Below are 19,032 nucleotides of genomic sequence, written 5' to 3'. Positions count from 1 at the left end.
ATTTACAAATGACAAGAATCATAACAGAAAATAATTGAATTAAATTTTTTCATAATCTGTATGGTATTCACCAGTCTTAATATTAATAGGTTATCTCACCAAACTGAGTGTAGTGTCTGTTACTATAAATTACATTTTATTGCACTGATAAAGTTTCCTTCGAGTGACCATTAGTTGATTAAGTGGTTGAAGCAATGCTGAGATATCAGCCCATGAAATTTAAACTGATACTCCCCTAGCTTTTTATTTTATTTTTTTTTTTTTAGATACAGTGTTCCCCCCGTATTCACGGGGGATGCGTACCAGACCCCCCCGTGAATAGTTAGAATCCGCGAATGTTTGGAACCCCTATAAAAGCGCTAAAAACAGCCTATTTTGTTAGTTAAAACTTAAGAAAAACCACTAAAAATTTTCATACTTGGTTTTTTTAATAGTTTTTTTCACAAAAAGTGCATTTTATGATGAAATTGATCACAAAAACCAGGAATTTGTGGATATTTCTCATAGAAAAATACCGTGAATGCGCGAATTTTCCGCAAATAATGCGGGGAAACGTTCCCGAGAGAAATCCGCGAATGTGTGAGTCCGCGAATCCGGAGAACGCGAATACGGGGGGTCCACTGTATTTGAAAATGATTCACACATAACTAGACATGTCTGCTTGACAGAATAGCAAGTTCTTTGTAAATATGAAAGGGGCCTATTATTTCATATTTTGTTTTTCTCTTTTTGAAAGGTAAGGGAGAGACTGAAAATGTGCCAAAATTTGTATTGCACAAAATATGATATTTACAAAGATTTCTTGCTATAAGTTTGAAGACCTCAGGGTCCTCATACCATACCTTTCTCTTTGTATATTGTAGACCAACTAGTATAGAAAGCATATACATACTTAATATAAATTTTGTAAAATTTAAAAAGGGGTGAAAGATTAGTAGGTTGTAGAATGGTTTTTTGGGGGCTAACATTTATGTTATATAGTTTCTCTAGATCTTTATGTATCACTGGTATTACCAATAAATAAAAATTTTCTTTCATAACCTGGCTCTCTCTTTGTGTAAGTTAAAACTTTTTGTGTTCTTTGATTAAGCTGTACACAATAATACATTTTCAACACTCACTAAATACCTTAAATTTATTGATGTCAGTACAATATGTATTTACCTTCTTTTTCAGAAAACTTTTACAGTTTGCTGCTGAAAATGATGAACTGGTTTCCCAGATTGCTGAAAGAGGACAGATGTTCATCAAAAACCACTTAAGAATGAAGGATGTACTTTGCTACTGGAGAAAACTGTTGCAGACATATGCAAAGTTACTTACATACAAACCTCAGAAGGAAGAAGGCCTTATAGAAATAAAGCCAAAACTATAACCTTCAGCCTGTTAAACACAAGTGTACTTAATTATTTTTTGACCAATATTGGCTTGACTAAAAGAATGATGCAAGTAATTTTTATATTGAAGTTGTTGAAAGCCAATACTATTAATTTTTTAATATTTAAGATTTTTGTATTTTTATACAGTAAAGAGTACAGCACATTTCATGCCTGTTTTTGTATACCTGACTCATAAATTGTGAAGAAAAATGGTAAAATTGGAAAAGTAAGCAATAACAATATTCTATTCCAATAAGCAATAACAATATTCTATAAGTACTGTTGATGTTATGCACAAAAATATACAACTTTCTTCTTCTCTTGCACACTTACTAAGTCAATAAAGTTTCTCTCTCTCTCTCTCTAACAATGAATGTATGGATGGTAAAAGAATTTAAGCAATAGATATGCTCAGTCATTTGGGAATGCGTGTTTTTGACGGTGGTAGTATGTCAAGGTAGTTGCTTTATAGCAAAGGAAGATAAAGGAAAGAAAAACGCATTTATGAGAACTTCGGCAGTAAGGAGGCATTTGAGCATTGTGTTGGAGGTGCCTGTTCTCATGATGGTTCTAGAATCGGCAGGAGTGTTGTGGAACTCGTCAGGCGCCGACGTGATGTGAGAAACGCCGCGATTTCTGATGCAATACCTCGTCTAGATTCTTCAGAGAAGTTCCAGTAATCTCAGGAGTCTGTGACGCTCGCCTTAGGCCCTGCCCTCAGGATGCCATATAAATACGACGGACGAAGTAGGAGAGAGAGATCATCAGTTAGTCACAGAGAGATATCCTCAGTAAGAGCCACAGATCAGATTATTAGTGAGAGATCAGCAGCAGCAGAGATCATCCGAGAGAGATAAGAGAAAAAGGGACCAACAAAGGATCACAGGAAAAGTTGCTCGAGAGTTGGTTGGATTCTGGTCTAGTTGTCTACAGGAGTGGATTACAGAGTTATCTCGACGTTGAGCAGACTTCAGAGAAGAAAATGTCCTGCTAGAGGTTTTGAAGAGTTCCTGCCTTTCAAGTATCAAGAGTAGACATTATTTTCTGCAATACGGAGTCAAGTAGACTTCTGCAATCGCAGTTCTCCATTTGTGAAGTCATCGCTTCGAGTCACTAAACCGGCCAGCAAGTATTTGAATTATCTCACTGTTCCCCCAGTTCATGCAGTGTAAGATTTTGCCTTTTTATGTAAATAGGAGATACCTTTCTGCATTTACCTTTGTTGGTAAGCTTGTAAATAAACCTTTGTTGTGTTAGTGTTTCTTTCTGTATTCGTATCCCCAGTTTCAACTGTTGGTGTTGAAATTTTTTTTTTTTTTTATTTCATATCGAACCTGAAGCGGACCTCTCTCTGAGGCCGTAACATTGTGGCGACCTTGCTTAGGCTATCAACGCTTTAACAGTTTGAAACAGAGAATATAGAAAGAGCCAGAATGAGTGAGATGGTGAAAGAGTTTATTGAGTCAGGTAAGCTCCTGGGTCTAGAGGGGAATGATCTCTGCGAGTATGTTGAAAAGAAAGAAAGAGAAAAGTATGAGAGAGATGAAAGAGCGGCTGAGAGAGAGGAAAGAGCAGCTGAGAGGGAAGTGCAGCAAGTGAAAGAAGCAATGAAAATGCAGCAGGAAGAAAGAGAGAAAGAACATATGCATGAGTTGGAAATTGCTCGGTTAAGGGAAAGTACTCGTAACAGTCGGACAGGCGAGAATGAAAACGGAGCTGATAGGTTATGTATGAGTGCAGTGTTGAAATTAGTACCAAAGTTTGATGAGGAAGATGTTACGACATATTTCATGTGTTTTGAGAAGTTAATGGAACGAGTAGATTCTCCTAAAGAAACGTGGACTTTATATTTGCAGTCAGTTTTGAGTGGTAGGGCACTTACTGTGTATAGTTGCATGTCTAAGGAGGAATGTGATAATTACGACATCGTGAAAGAAACTGTTCTTAGCGCGTATAGGTTAGTACCGGAGAGTTACCGTAAGAAATTTAGAAGTTTGAGAAAGGATGAAAATATTACGTATGTAGAATATGGTAAGAAGTTAGAAAGGCTGTTTTTTGATTGGTTAACTTCTGCAAAGGTTGAGGATTTTGATAGCTTGAAGAACTTAGTGTTGTTAGAAAACTTCAAAGATAACGTATCGCCTGAGATTAAGCTTTATATAGAGGATAGGCGAGAAGTATCTTTTGCAGGAGCAACTAGGCTAGCTGACGAATATAGTCTAACTCATAATTTGAGTGTTAGTAAGAAACTAAATGATTCTTCGTCTGGTAGAGTACAATACAGTAAAGGTTTCAGTCCTTGCAATAGCAATGCGAGTAAAAGTAACTATTCCTGTTATACATGCTGCTCAGAATTAACTTGTTTCCGATGTAATGTAAAAGGGCATTGAGCTAGAAATTGTGCAGTAGAAGGGAAGGACGGTAAGAAACCAGTATCTCTAATTGACCTTTCGTCAAGTAGGAATGATGTGATGAGAGAAACTAGGAAAATTTTTGGTGAATTTCTGTCAGAAGGCATAGTTTCCTCTCTTGGAGGAGTGTGTTGAGAGAAGTAGTCTTGCTTCGAGACACAGGAGCTGCTGTCTCACAGATTAGGAGAGAGGGTGTGCCAAACAGGGCAGAAATAAATATGGAAGAGAAAGTCATGTTAGGTGGATTTCCTAACACTTGTGTTCTTTGTCCTTTGTTGAAGATGAATTTAGAAAGTCAGGTAGTGTCAGAAGTGAAACTTGCAGTGGTTGACAGTTTGCCCGTCAAAGACGTTGACATTATTGTCGGTAATGACTTAGCTTTATCCAAGAATGTGAATCCTATTGTGAGGAACATTCCAGTGCCTGAAATGGTAGTAACTAGGTCAGGTTTAGATACAGACGTAGACTTTGGTCATAATTTATTCGTGGATTCAAACGAGTGTGAGTTCATGGATTCGAACGTGAGTAAGTTTGTGGATTCGAATGAGTGTGATAGAGGTTGCGAGGTTGATCTTGGCATGAGTGTGGCTGAGAGACCGGACTCTATCGATGTTGGCAGTGATAGCCAAATGGAAGGTGTAGCTGTCGAGAGTAACGTAGTAAATGTACCAGTATCTAGTCCTAGTTACGGTGATGAATTAGGCTCTAACGTTTTGGATAAGGATGAGCTAGTCAAGTTGCAGAGAGAGGATGAGATACTAACCCGAATTTTTTAGTGTGAGCTGGATGATGATCTCGATGATGTGTGTAAGGAAACTTTTTGTTTAAAGGACGAAGTTTTGTGTCGTTATGTTCGACTGAAGTAAGGTAGTAAAGGGGAAATCACTGAACAATTAGTGGTTCCTAGGAAGCTGCGTGAGCTAGTTTTGAAGTTAGCACATGATGAGCAAGGACATTTAGGAGCAAATAAAACTTTCAAGTGTATTAGTAGGGCGTACTTTTGGCTTAAAAGGATAAGTGACGTGAAGAGGTATGTTTTAAGCTGTCATGAATATCAAATTGCCGGGAAACCAATTCAAGTAATTCCCAGAGTTCCGTTGTGTAATATTCCTTCAGTAGGCAAATCTTTTGAGAATGTATTTATCAATATGGTCGGACCTTTGTCAGTAAGTAAGGGTAGAGATGATTGGATAACTAATCTAGAGTATTATAAAAACAATTTAACAGATGTTTGGCAACTAGCGAAGGAGAATGGAAGCGCAAGAGGAAGTCAAGGGGAGACTGAAGGGAAACATGATCTTAAAGCAAAAGAGAGAAGTTTGTGTGTAAGAGATAAAGTTTTAGTACTAGTCCAAAAAGAAGGTTCCGCTTTACCTTATAAGTTCGAAGGTCCCTTTTCAGTGTTAGAGGAGAGGGGAAATGCACATTATGGAATTAATGTGGGTAAGAGTAGAGCAAAGGCAATAAATGTAAATTTGCTTCAGAATTATAAAGAACGCCCCGTACTGTGGCCGCCGCCCGTGCCTTTGGTAATGGTGTCCCAGAGAGAGATCAGTTTTGTGAAAGACGCAAGAGGTGTCTTAGTCTTTCAAAGTTTTGAGCAGAGTTCAGAAAACGGAAAAAGTAAGAGAGAAGGATAATGTTATAGCAGATAGCCTCTCTAGAGTTTTCAGAATTAGCCTAATGACTGTTTTCTGTTTTCACATGGATGAGTGTGTGAGTGGAGAAGCGTGCATGTTTGACTGGATTAAAACTTTATGCAGAATTGTTTCCCTGCTGTTTAATTCTTGTTTCTCTTTAAAAAAAAATAAAATCAGTTGATTTCATTTTTTTTCTCTTTTGGGGGGACATGTCAAGGTAATTGCTTTATAGCAAAGGAAGATAAAGGAAAGAAAAACACATTTATGAGAAGTTCGGCAGTAAGGAGGCATTAGCACATTGTGTTGGAGGTGCCTGTTCTCATGATGGTTCTAGGATTGGCAGGAGTGTTGTGGAACTCGTCAGGAGCCAACGTGACGTGAGAAACGCTGCGATACCTTGTCTAGATTCTTCGGAGAAGTTCCGGTAATCTCGAGTCTGTGACGCTCTCCTTAGGCCCCGCCCCCAGGATGACGTATAAATACGACGGACGAAGTAGGAGAGAGATGCACCTAAAAATAATTCAAATGACCTACGGGCTGCTACCCCCCCAGAAAATGAATGTTCATAGGACATCAGACGAACGTACTTTACAAGCTTGCGAACTTCAAGACCCGAACTTAAAAAAGTGCTGAGATACACCTAAAAAGTACCCGTTTTCGTGTACACTTTTAGGTTTGTGCAAGCCTTAAATATGCTTGAAATAAACCTCATAAAAGCCTTGGAAGAGCTTCAAAAAACCATGGTATAAGCCTTCAAAAAGCCCATGTAGAACCTTAAAAGGGGCTTTGTAAATGCCTCATAATTACCTATTAACTGCTTTTAACATACATTGTACAATCCTGTACAGAACCTTAAATAGGCTTTATAAATGCCTCATAATTACCTTTTAACTGCTTTATACAAACGTTGTAAGGATATTAAACAATCCTTATAGAGGCCCTGAAAATGTGTTTACAAGGTTTATTTGAACCTTGCAATAGCTTTGAATAATAATTTTCAAGACCATAAAATGAAAGTTCATTTACCTTACAATAAATAACTCAGGAGAATGAAAGTTTTAATCTTGCTTATCATTTATTTTGCACTAACATGTTCCAGTGAGGACTAACACTTTACAAGTAAATAGTCAAATAATGTGGCCTCTTGTTTTGTATATAAATAACCTACAAATGCACTCGATTTGATTCTTACCTCAGTCACAACCACCTCATTCCATAAAAAAAATTGACAGTATAAAAATATATATAAAGTATGTATGTACATACATACATACACACACACATGAGACTTGTGCTAATGGACAGCTATTTTTTATAAAACACAATACACATTAAATAGTCTGTACCATACTGAAGATTGCAACCACTTTGAATGATACAAACAAAAGATGAAAGATTCAAATATATCACATCCCACCAAGCGCATGAACCATTTGTTTTGGTTTTATTTCTATATTTCTTTTGGTAACAGATATATGCATGTACAAACACTGAAAATATACATGAAATAAACCTTATAAAATATGCTAATATGTAGATACATATATATAAAAAAACATAATTTGGACGCACACACTTCCATCTCCCTTCCTATGTGGAGTCATTGATTTCTTCCTCATAATTTTCACTGAAGCGGTAATAGCTGCCAAAAACTGACAGTGGTACAGTTCCACCTTTTCAACCAGATGCCATGACACAATTCAGCCATGCCTCAACCTCCACAAACAATTCAAGTCGCATCCTGAAAAAGTGATATATATGTAGTTTTCCCTCTCTCACATTAGGTATTGTATGTGTTACTGTAGCCTACAGTGTTTTTGAACTGATTTTGCAAATCTTTAATTCAAGTTAATTGCAACTTATTAGTAACAACTGATTAACAAAAAATAATATACATGAATATACCAGTACAATATAGGGTAGGGGTATGAAATTTCACAAGATATAATAAATTAACTGTTCTTGTAACTCACTACTCAGTCCATTATACTGTAATAAGATAATGAACTTGCAGACCCTGAGAAAAATATGAAGCTATACCTCATTCATTTTATCCTGAACCGTGCAAAAGGGAATAGCCCAGTGGGGAGTTTGTAAAGCCAAACGCTGATTTGCTGCTACCGTCCAATTACAGATCTGAATTATTTATTTATTTTTTGCATTGGTTTTACAAATACAGTGCTTTATCACATTCCATAAAAATGTAAGGGTAATATTATCACAGCATTGAAACCTAAACTGAGTTTTAAAAAAAATTATTTGGTACTAGAACCAATCCCTTTCTCAATATTTACCATGAATATCTGTTCCTCAAACACTAATTGCACTTACATCACCCATTACTTTTCTTTCAATGCTAGAGGTCCTCCAGCAAGGAAAGGGTAACTCTAGGGAATATTTCACGCCTTATTTTCTGTTTTCCATAAAAAAAACTGGAGGCAACTTTAAACATAACTATTTTTGCTATTTGATATTTCCTCACTTAATGACTAGCCTAGTATCTATGCATTCTATATACTATTGGTAAGGGTTAAGAATGCGGGATCCACTGACCATTAATGTAAATAAATACAACCTAACCTAATATTACTTAATCTAATCAACATAGCCCATGTTATCATTAAAATGCTGATTTATTGTAAATTGACGAAGGTTAAGTTAAATAAGCCAAATACTAAGTCAGACTATAGTAGTTCTACATAAAGAAGTTTAAGAGGATTCCACATTCTTTACCCTTAACCCTTAGGTATTCTCCTTAACTCAGAGTGGTGAAAATTAAAGATTTTGAGATGTCTTCTGAAAATTCACAATTTTAGAATTATGTCATTTAAAAAAAAAAGACAGCTTTCTGATGTTATTTTACATATTGTTTAAAGAAATTCAAGTGGGGCAAACCCTCCAGCACCTCAATTTTTAATTAAAGTTGAAAATTGTCCTCCGGTACCAGAGCTTCCAATTTGTGGCACTGTCTTAACTTTTGGAGTCTACTTTTTTTTATTAGCACAGCCTTAATAGCCTAGTAAGAATCACTAAGTTACCAACCTTTTATTTGTCTATCTATGCAAAAAAAAAAAAAAAAGAAAAAAAACCTTGGTCTGTAAAATAGGAAGTAACCCTTTATTCTATAACCACCCAACAAGCATGGGGGCCTTATGGGAATTCAGGGGTTTTTTGGGTGGACTAGCCTAACCTAACCTCTGCGTCAATCAAGCATTACCTAGATGGGGGGGTTTGCCCGCCCCCATACCCCCTTTAAAGGTGTGGGCTTCTCCCTCACATCCCTTGACTTAATTACTAAGCCGGGGACGGCCGTAGTACGCCATAAATTAGGTATACCTAGGTACCTATAGGTAGCTAGTACTAGCCTAGTAGTATAGGTTTACTTAATTTTTGGCTGAGACCTTGTCACCTTGTGCAGCCTATATTCTCGCCAATTTTAGTCCAGCCTAAAGGTTTGCTCACATTAAAACCCTTACTACAAAAGCAACTCTTCCTAGAGTCGTCGTTGGTATTTCAATTCCCCAAAGAAATTGCAGAATTACCTAATTCTCTAAGTAGACTAACGTTGCTTTTCTCAAATATTGATATACTAGGGATAGGTATATACTATAAAATGATAGTGAAAGATAATGGCATAAGCTGCTATCACTTACCTATGGGCCCTGGCTTTCTCACGTCGTCGTAGGGGTATTTACCTATATCAGCTGGCATGCACTTGCATGTAAATTTTATTCAGCCACTTTGTCAAACAAATTCAGTTCGTGCGGCCCGCCAATTTGTTTACGCTGCTGCAGAGACATCTGGTGGCGGCATTTGGTGACCATTTCCCACACAGTTCAAATTTCTCGATCACAGATAATTGCTGTATCATTTTGAGCTTATATAAACTTATTTCAGTACTCTACATGCTGTCGTTTGCTCACCAAACGAGGACGAATGTTTAAAACAACAATTAATAAAGGAAGTTTTTAAGAAATGGAAAAACCTTTAATTTCCTTCGAAAGGTGAAATGAGGTTTGTACATGTTTTTGTACACTATAATATTACGATTTTTGTGCATCACTATATTTCTGCATGTGACAGGTCTAAAATCAATGAGAAAACGCATAATTTACTGTATATCGAGTTACATTATCATTGACGTCCTAAGTATGTGAAAAAAAAAACGTTTGTTGGAAGTTTGTGAAACACTCACCTAAAAAGTGCCTTCATGAGCCTGAGATGAACAGCGTATTTGAAGCTCACGAACGTTCGCTTCCGGGGGGGACATTAGCTAAAGCCCGTGCTGGCATAAAGCCAGCTTAATACACCAACAACAACAACAATAGGAGAGAGAGATCAGTTAGTCACAGAGTAATATCCTCAGTCAGAGCCACAGATCAGATTATTAGCGAGAGATCAGCAGCAGCAGAGATCATCCGAGAGAGATAAGAGAAAAAGGGACTAACGAAGGATCACAGGAAAAGTTGCTCGAGAGTTGGTTGGATTCTGGTCTAGTCGTCTATAGGAGTGGATGAACGAGTTATCTCAACGTTGAGCAGACTTCAGAGAAGAAAATGTCCTGCTAGAGGTTTTGGCGAGTTCCTGCTTTTCAAGTATCAAGAGTAGACATTATTTTCTGCAATACGGAGTCAAGTGGATGTCTACAATCGCAGTTCTCCTTTTGTGAAGTCATCGCTTCAAGTCATTAAATCGCTTGGAGTCACTAAACCGGCCAGCAAGTATTTGTATTTGAATTACCTCACTGTTCCCCCAGTTCATGCAGTGTAAAATTTTGCCTTTTTATGTAAATAGGAGATACCTTTCTGCACTTACCTTTGTTGGTAAGCTAATAAACCTTTGTTGTGTTAGTGTTTCTTTCTATATTCGTATATCCATCCAGTTTCAACTGTTGGTGTTGAATTTTTTTTTTAAATTTATTTCATATCGAACCTGAAGCGGACCTCTCTCTGAGGCCGTAACAGTATGAGAGAAGAATATATTTTGTGGAATATATTACGCGATTTTATATACAACCGTGAAACCGTGTAGCGAATGAATAAGTAATAAAAATGAACCTGGAAAAACTTAATGTATATATGGTTAGAAATTTATTTGAAACCGGTATAGAGAATTGTTAGTGTGATGGTAGTAGCTAAAGAGAGCCACTGCAAACACTGTCAGTGGATGGGCAACGCCAACAAAAGCTCAGATAGGTTGTAAACGGCGTGAACAGTGTTCCCAAATCTTCAGAAAGAAATATGCTAGAATTGTTGTGAAATTATGCTAAATAGACCAAAAGGATGCTAGATTTATAATTGATTTATGCTAGAATTATGCCAGATTTTAGACTAGTGGTCAACTAAACATTAAAAGGCTAGTGATTAATTAAAACGACAATAAATGTTATTTGGAATTTTAATATTGATCAATATATATAGTAGAGTAAAACAATGTGACACAAACATTCCTCAAAACAATAATAAAAAAAATATAATTTCCTTAAATTCAGGTTTATCATTTCTCAAAATTGAAATAAAATAACGGTTCTTTTTTTGGAAGGACTGAAATGTTTCTTAAAACAAAATTAAATTAGATATCTCTTATGCCCAGTTACTGAATCTGCCACTGTGGATATATATTCTTTGTACCCACTGCTTTAAGCATCTCATTTATTGGTTCAAATTTAACACACCCAGTTTTTTTTATTCCCTCCCCACTTACCATCTCATTCGCCAGGGTGCTGTTTTGTAGCCTGTTTCTTTTTTCTGTCTTTTTTAAGTTTACCATTGAAAATATTCTCTCACAGTCGGCATTTGACACAGGAATGGTTAACAGTGCTTTAGCAAGTTTGGATACTAGTGGCTATTTGCCTGTCTGACATATTTTAGACCAAAAAGTCTCTGTATCAATGTCAGCATTCTGCGAGAGAATATTTTGTGCATCATCACTTAGCAGAAGTAATCGCCATTCATCTTCTAATTTTTGTTCATCTTCCTCACTGACAAAGTTAGGAATCTTGGCAGTAATATTTGTTAGAGACATATTGATATTACTCCCACGTACAAGTTCCTCAGGATCAAGGACAGAACGAATTTTCAGAAAGAAATGTATCACTGAGAGCCTCAATTAGGCTACTCAATAGCCTGCATTTATTGAATGAATGCATTTGAATATTTTTTCATATTCTGATTAAGCTGGAAAGTTGGAAATTATGAAATATAAGTTTGTCAAAAGATTATGCTAGAATTATGCTAAACATTGCAGAATTATGCTAGAAAATAAATTATGCTAGACACTTAATTTGAGGCAAAATTATGCTAAAAGCATAAAATTATGCTAGATTTGGGAACACTGGGCGTGAAATCGCTGAATAACGGATGTAGATTTCAGTCTCAGAGACTTATTTAATCACGAAAAAAAAAAATATTTTGTTATTATCTTATAGCGATATTCGGCTATAATGATCTACTAAAATAATTATCTACTAAAGTTACAGAACAGATGATGACTAAATTACGAGGTCGTTAAATGTTTACAATTTACTGTTAGATCTCTGAATAGTACGCTACGAATCCCGTTATCTACTGCTCACGTGAAAGTATAATAATGAATCCAAGATCTAATACACATAAATTAAGAAGGCTAATTTAGCACAGCGTCAAATTACTCTATGAATCCCATGATATTACTAGGAGCCAATGAGTTGAGCATAGGGAAGCTCATATATATATATATATATATATATATATATATATATATATATATATATATATATATATATATATATATATATATATATGACTGGTGAAAAATGTTCTGTAACAACAGAATTCCATCTAATAAAAGGAGCCCATAAAACACCAAAATGTAGAGAGAAAAGTACTATATTTCAGAGACGAATGCTGTCCTCTCTCTTCAGGTATATACCTGAAGAGAGAGACAGCAGTCTCTGAAATATAGTACTTTTCTCTCTACATTTGGTGTTTTTATGGGCTCCTTTTATTAGATATATATATATATATATATATATATATATATATATATATATATATATATATATATCATTCTATATCTATTGATGCAATGAACAAATAAGACTAACTGAAGCGCAAGTTATTAAGAATAATATGAATAAATGAAATTTGATAAGACAAAAAAGAAAGGTGCCAACCTGATAAAATTATCTCCAAAAAATAGTCACGGAAGAGGACGATAAAGGTGAAAGTTCATCGAAACAAGAGGTAGGTGGCAAAATAAGCAGTAGATAACACCTGTAACATTCGCACCTGTTTGCGAATGTCACTTGGCAGCTGTCATACTGCGTTGGTTTCGACTGTGGCTCAACTCCAGCTTACACCTGTTGAAGAAGTGGCTGCGAGAGGTGAGTGAGTACTATACCTGTTAAGGCAGCTCTGTTTAACAACGACTGAAATTGCTTATGTACATTGTAAAGTATCCCTTAGGTGTCACAGAAAGTATAGTTTAGTCAAGAAACAACATTTAGTATTTATTGGTAGACCACCTTTATGGCCCACTTTAACCTGCGAAACTTTCTCTTTCGGTCATTGGCACGGTGCCCGGAACTCCTTTTTGGCAACTTTTGTCACGGTATGTTAAATAGGGGTATAGACTAGGTATACGTACAAGGTAAATTTAATTAAATGGGACGTTAGATGGTAAAATAAAAGTCCATGTTGGCAGATTTTATGAGCGTGATATTGACGAATTTGCCCAGCCTACTTCATAATTGGGCCATGGTAATTGAACCCATTAACGATTTATATAGTAGGTAGTAGTAGCTAGTAGGCTAGTACGGGGAACCAAAACTGGGGAACAGGGATTTAGGCCTATTTAAGTACTGGTTATACCTATGTGTTGAAGAATGGTAAATAAGACGATCCTGGCCTAACTAAAAGGTTCCGGGTCCAAGTCTGGCCAGTGCCTTAGGGTGAGGTAGGCCTAGGTAGTATATATATACTATTTAACATTTTGCAGGGCCAGTTCTTAATCATTTTTTTAATGAATTGAAACAGTTACCTAGGTTGACCTTTCTCGTAATTTTTCATTTTTCTGCAATGGAGTACTACTAGATTTCATAAGGTTGTGTAATTTGCATTTAATCATATGCATGATAACATTTACTTCAATGAATGTTTAATTTTCAAATTTTCCATCTTGGATATACATGTAGGCTAGCTTAAGTTTTGTGGCAAGCCTGACAACTTTATTTTCTTCCCTATTTTGAAGGATAATTTCTTCAAAGTTTTTGTTTTCCACTAGAGAATTATACTACTACTCAAAATACCACCAAAGAGCTGTATGACGGCAATATTTTGCATAAAGAGTTGTCAAAAATGCGTCTACCACATAGCTAAAGATGACTAATATTTTAGCAGAATTTAATCAACTTGGCCTCATTGTCCTCAGAATTCTGTAATTTCTGGGCTCAGCCTGTGTCGCTCCGAGAAATGTTCCTTTGATACTCATTTCTGAGGTATAAATAATGCTATATATACCAGAGAAAAAAGAGAAATGATAGTGCCAGAATATTCTGGCTCGCTCACCTTTTAATTAAAGGTGTCGGTATAGTAAAAAGAGCGAGTGAAAACCACTACCAGAGGTCCCTTGCCATTTTAGTCTCTTCCTCCTTCAACATCCCTCGTCTACAGAGGAGCCGAACTAAGGCCCCGCTACCCGCTACTACTAAGGTCAGCGTCTTTATTTTCATTCCTTTCGATAGCTTTGTCGGCGCCATACGCGTTTTTTACTCTGTGCTGTGTTTCGCCAAAATCTTATCTTTTTCTTTACCAAGATGGACCAACAAGCTTCTACATCCAAGTTAAGTACTGCTATTAATATTTTAGATCCATTTATAATGATCTTCGACGTTTTACCCGTGTTTTTTTTAGTTTTAGAGGGTCGGTAGCGAGAGCATCATCGTTCTCACGCCGTCTTCTTCTGACTCATCGACCGCATGGCGGCTTTGCGTGCACCATTTGGTCCGCCATACCAATTGGGCTCAGTTTAATGTCAAGCGCAGTATATTATACATCTTATTACATGCAGTTAGCTTTGTTATTTTATATCCTAGCCCTTTCACGGGGGTTTTCTGCTCCGACCGCATGTTTCGGATCATAGCCTAGCCTATTCAGATCACGATTCCCTGGTGTTAGGAGTTATTAGGCCCTCGTGCCCTTACGTTAGGACCTTGTCCCTTTGTATTCTTGTCCTACGGCTCCCTAGTCGCCTGCCCCTGATTCTTTCGGCACAGCATACTGACTAGCCGCTCTGAGTCGCTAGGCTAACACACCCAAATCTTCGGATTTGCGATTAGCCTATCCGCTCTAGGACAACCTCTTTCTCTTCTATTTTTATTTATTTCATCCCCTCCCCGTGTTAGGCCAGCTAGAAATTTTATTAATACAGTATATATTTTATTATGTGTTGCTATGCTGCGTGGCTTCAAGTTGGCCAGTAGGCCGCCTTCGGTCGGCTTGCCCTTCACACCGCGTCTGTTCACCTGCTGGGAAGGTTTCCAGTTGATTGCGTACGAGCCACCCTGCTACCGACCTTTCCCCCCCTTCCTCCCCTCACCTACCCGATCACCCACCTCGGTGGCGTGACAACTCGCTCGCTACCCAGTTAGCCCACCCGAGTCTACGTAGAGTTGGGAGGGAGTACTGGGAGGGGAGGGGGATACACTCGGTGCTCAGGCATGCCGTACAAAGCCACCCCGCTACAGAGTGCAGGGACATGTCCTACCCCCCGAGCCATGGTTGGCCACCAGGCCCGGGAGGATGGGATACCCCCTCGACCCTCCAGGTAGCACCCCCCCCCCCCCTTCTATGTCTGTTAGACCTTCTCCTCCCTCCCCGCTCCGGCGGCCTCGGGCTCCGTCTAACCCCGGACCTGACCCTGGGAACGAGATACCTCAGACATAAGGCTCCGGCCTTCTCGTGGGAGATTTAATTTTGCATGTGTTTTTACATTTGTCATAGCTTACATATAATATTAGATTTCTTACGGCGGAGTTCCTACTCCACCAACGTAATTGTCACCCGGTTGCGTCAACTCCTCATCCTGTTTCTATCTTTGATTGTTACTTACTCCTGCGTCTGGGGACACCTTGAGTTCATTAATCTGTTAAGATTCTACTCCGGCCCCGCCGGAGTTCTATTGAAGTCAGACTCCCCTTGGTCCGCTCGTGACATCACGTTAAGGTATACAGGCCCCGGAGTTGGTCGTGACAGGGTGACACTTATCGTACACCTATATAATGTATATACTATATATATATTTATATATTACCGCCGGAGTTACTCCGGCAGTAGTATCATACCTCACAACCATGGAGTTATTCCGAAGGTTGTTGATGATACTCGTGTATCATTTGACTTACAGGTTACCTGTTGTCAAGAGGAGGGCTGCAACGCAGTTCTCCAGGATCCCTGCGGCCATGAGGTATGCCGATCCCACGCCAGATGTGCGGTGAGAGTAGAGGACTTCATCGTGTGGCACCACGAGAACTGTTCTGTGTGCTACATTCTTGTGAATGAAGCCTCCGCCGAGGTATGTCGCATTCCAGGCTGTATATAATGATACAATGAGATTCATTAAATTGTGCTCTTGTTTGTTCGATACGTAATACAAACCCTCGGTCCTTTAACAATAGGAAGTAGCTAGCGGCAGCTGGAACGGTCGTAAGCTTCGAACAGGGAGAACGGTAGTTAACTGCTTGTCCGACATTCTCGCGCCCGCGCAACTGGGAGGTAAACAAATCACTTTTGCTTTCGGCCGCGGGTGTGAAGGACGTGTTCGTCATCGCTCTCTGCCCGCTTCATCGTCGTATGCTTTGTTTTTATTGTGTTTTCTACTAATGGTTTGTTTTGACTTGAAATGAAACTGTAAGTACACTGTTTTCATTTTCATTACTTAATTATGAACCAACATGGAGTTATCGCCGTAGATGCGGTGATTTCCTCTCTTTTCATGAATTGAACCCTTGAATTATGTCTCGGTGCCGAGGGCGGGCGCGCTCGCGCGAGTCATGGATATTTTGGGCACAAGTGTGTAATTGAAAAATGTAAGTACTCTTTTCATTATATTTTTGCCCTGTGCGGTTAAGTACCCTGAGAGGTTGTGATTTGTGCTCGGCACGAGCCTTTTAATTTTGTATAATAGAATGCAATGAAGTGGATTCGCAATTGCAATATTCTTTTCATTTTCATTTATTTATTTGCATGAAATTTAATTTGGATCAATTTTCGTTCTTACCCGGGAATTGATCCTTACGATTTTTTTATGTGAAAATGAAATCGCAAGTGCAGTATTCTGTTTCATTTTCATATATATGTTTATAGACATCATATTATTGGATCAAGTTTCCGTTCTTACCCGGGAATTGATCTTTTCCCCTTTAAGTTCTATGAAGTGAATCGCAAGGGCAGTATTCTGTTTCATTTTCATATTACTTTTCACTGCTGTGCGGGGGTAGGGGAAGCGAAGGTCTGCCAGGAAGTCGTCGGAAAGCTCTCCCGCGACTCCCTTGGTATCCGATTCTTCGTCTTCCTTCCTGCCCCCCGCTCAGCTTCTTCGTTGTATTTTGTATTTGGGGTCTTCCTTGCGTTCGGGGTGGGGCATGTCTTCCCCCCGTGCGTGAGGGAACCCCTCTTACTAATCTATCTATGTTACCGCAGGTGCTACATCCGTGGGAGACGACCTTGGACAGGTATGGACCACCGCGGAGGCAGGGCGTGCCTAGCATCCACGGGCTGCTGCAGCGTCTAGCGAGGTCTGGGGCGGTCTCCACTACTACCACGGCCGCTTATGCTGCTCCCCCCCCACTCCTGGTCTACTCCCCATGCTGTGTCGATGACGCCGTCTGCCGCTACTAGGGCCGCAGCCGTACCGAGGTGGGGTTGCCGCCGCCGCCTGTTTTCTTCGTGTTGCCTGCCCCAGACTTCCGCTGTTCCAGCAGCTCGCCCCTGGGACCGGCGGCCGCCAGAACCCAGGTTCCGCTGGCTGCCGATGATTATACGAGGCGATCGCTGGCCTGCCGTACCTGCCGCTGATGTGATTCCCGCTGTTGGCTTGGCTGTCCCTTCTGGGTCTACGCTGCCGCTGTTCCTGCCGCTCGTGAGCTGGTTGCTGTTCCTGTCGCTCCTGATTCTGTGCCTGTCCATGCTGGTCATGCCCACGGTGTGTCTTCCCCAGTCCCAGGTCCTTCCGGACAGGTGCAGTCGGGCCCTGTTGCTTCGGCAACTGCCCCGGCTCCCTCCTGGATGGAGGACCTGACGACTGTCCTGCGTGAGCTGACGAGGAAGAGGAGAAGAGGAAGCTGTCATCTTCGTCTTCATCGTCTGCTGTTGCCTCTTCCCCTTCGACTTCTAAGGCCCATAAGCCGAAGAAGAAGAAGGAAGCCTTCCCCCCTAAGAAGTCTCCTTCGGGAACTTCTAAGGGCCCGTCCCACCCCTGGGGGGACGGGGGTCCTTATGCTGGTCCTCCTGCTCCTTCGGGAGCGGGGCCCGTCTCCCCTTCCGTAAGGAAGAGATAGGACGGGGACCCAGTAGGAGTATCGGTTAGCTCTGGTACTTCCTCGCCTGGTGCTAGCGGCGATGCCAGCTACGCCAGGTTCCGGCTCGGTCTCATCGTTTGCGAGAGATCCCGAGTGTACGTTCTCCCTCGGAGACCGTGCAGCCAAAGTTCGGCGCCAGAGTTCGCTCGGCGCCAAGACGCGGCACGAAGCACAAAGGCTGGTGAGAGACGCTCAGGTGACTCTTGCCAGGCCAGCGGCCGCTCTTGCAGCGACCAGCTGGTAACCCGGTTTTCCCCCCTAAGAAGGCTCCTTCGGGACCTTCTAAGGGCCCGTCTCGCTCCGGCGATTCGGGGAGCTCTTCTGCTGGTCCTCCTGCTCCCTCGGGAACAGGGCCGGGCCCATCTTTTCTTCTACCAAGGAGAAGAAGACGGGGACCAGAGGAGTACCAGCTTCGGCTGGCACTTCCTCGCCTGGTTCTAGCGGTTTTTGCCGCTAAACCAGGATCCGCCTCGGCTTCTCGTTAGCGAGAAGTACCGAGTGGACTGGTCCTCCCGCGGGAGACCGTCCAGCCGAAAGGTCTTGACACTCGAGCTCGCTCGCCGCCAAGACCAAAGCGCGGAGCAGAAGACTAGCGAGTGTCGTGCAGACGACTCTCGCTAGGCCAGTGGACGCTCTCGCAGCGACCAGCTGGCTGCTCGGGTTGACGTGACGGTCGCTGACCAGCCACGGGTTGAGGCGAGGAAGGGGTCCCCGCGGTCGTCGGTACCAAGCCACGGCTGGTACCAGCGGCTCGACGCGCCGAGAGGACGCTCGCCGGTCTCACCGCGACAACGAGCCTAGCAGGTCACCTGACGCCGCTCCCATCGGGACCGGGCGGAGACGGTAACCAGCAACAGCTCGCCTGACGCTAGAGATCAGCGTCGACGTTCTCAGCCGAGCCTCTCGCCCCCCCAGGCGAGCGGCAAGGCCTAGGCCTGCTGCTCGATCGCCACTGCGGGTGGACGATCAGCAGCAGCCTCCAAGCACGCTGGTCCTGCCAGCGAGCTAGGGGTGGGGGAGCGTCAGGTCTGCCTCTCCTGTACCTT

General features: G+C 40.7%; 2 protein-coding genes across 2 annotated transcripts in view; both read left to right on the top strand.

Moving 5' to 3' along the window:
* Positions 1-1,545, top strand: part of LOC135215353 (O-glucosyltransferase rumi homolog) — a 61,999-nt gene extending 60,454 nt beyond the window's left edge. The window contains exon 8 of the mRNA XM_064249912.1: positions 1,177-1,545. Within this exon, the coding sequence (XP_064105982.1) occupies positions 1,177-1,375 (199 nt within the window). The 3' untranslated portion in view covers positions 1,376-1,545. The remainder of the gene's footprint in view (positions 1-1,176) is intronic.
* Positions 1-19,032, top strand: part of LOC135215359 (uncharacterized) — a 519,194-nt gene that overhangs the window by 269,611 nt on the left and 230,551 nt on the right. The gene's annotated exons all lie outside the window — the stretch shown is intronic.

The sequence above is a fragment of the Macrobrachium nipponense genome, chromosome 5 (assembly GCF_015104395.2).
Source record: "Macrobrachium nipponense isolate FS-2020 chromosome 5, ASM1510439v2, whole genome shotgun sequence".
NCBI lineage: Eukaryota > Metazoa > Arthropoda > Malacostraca > Decapoda > Palaemonidae > Macrobrachium > Macrobrachium nipponense.
Note: the sequence above shows the minus strand (reverse complement) of the source record. Positions and strands in the feature narration are given on the sequence as shown.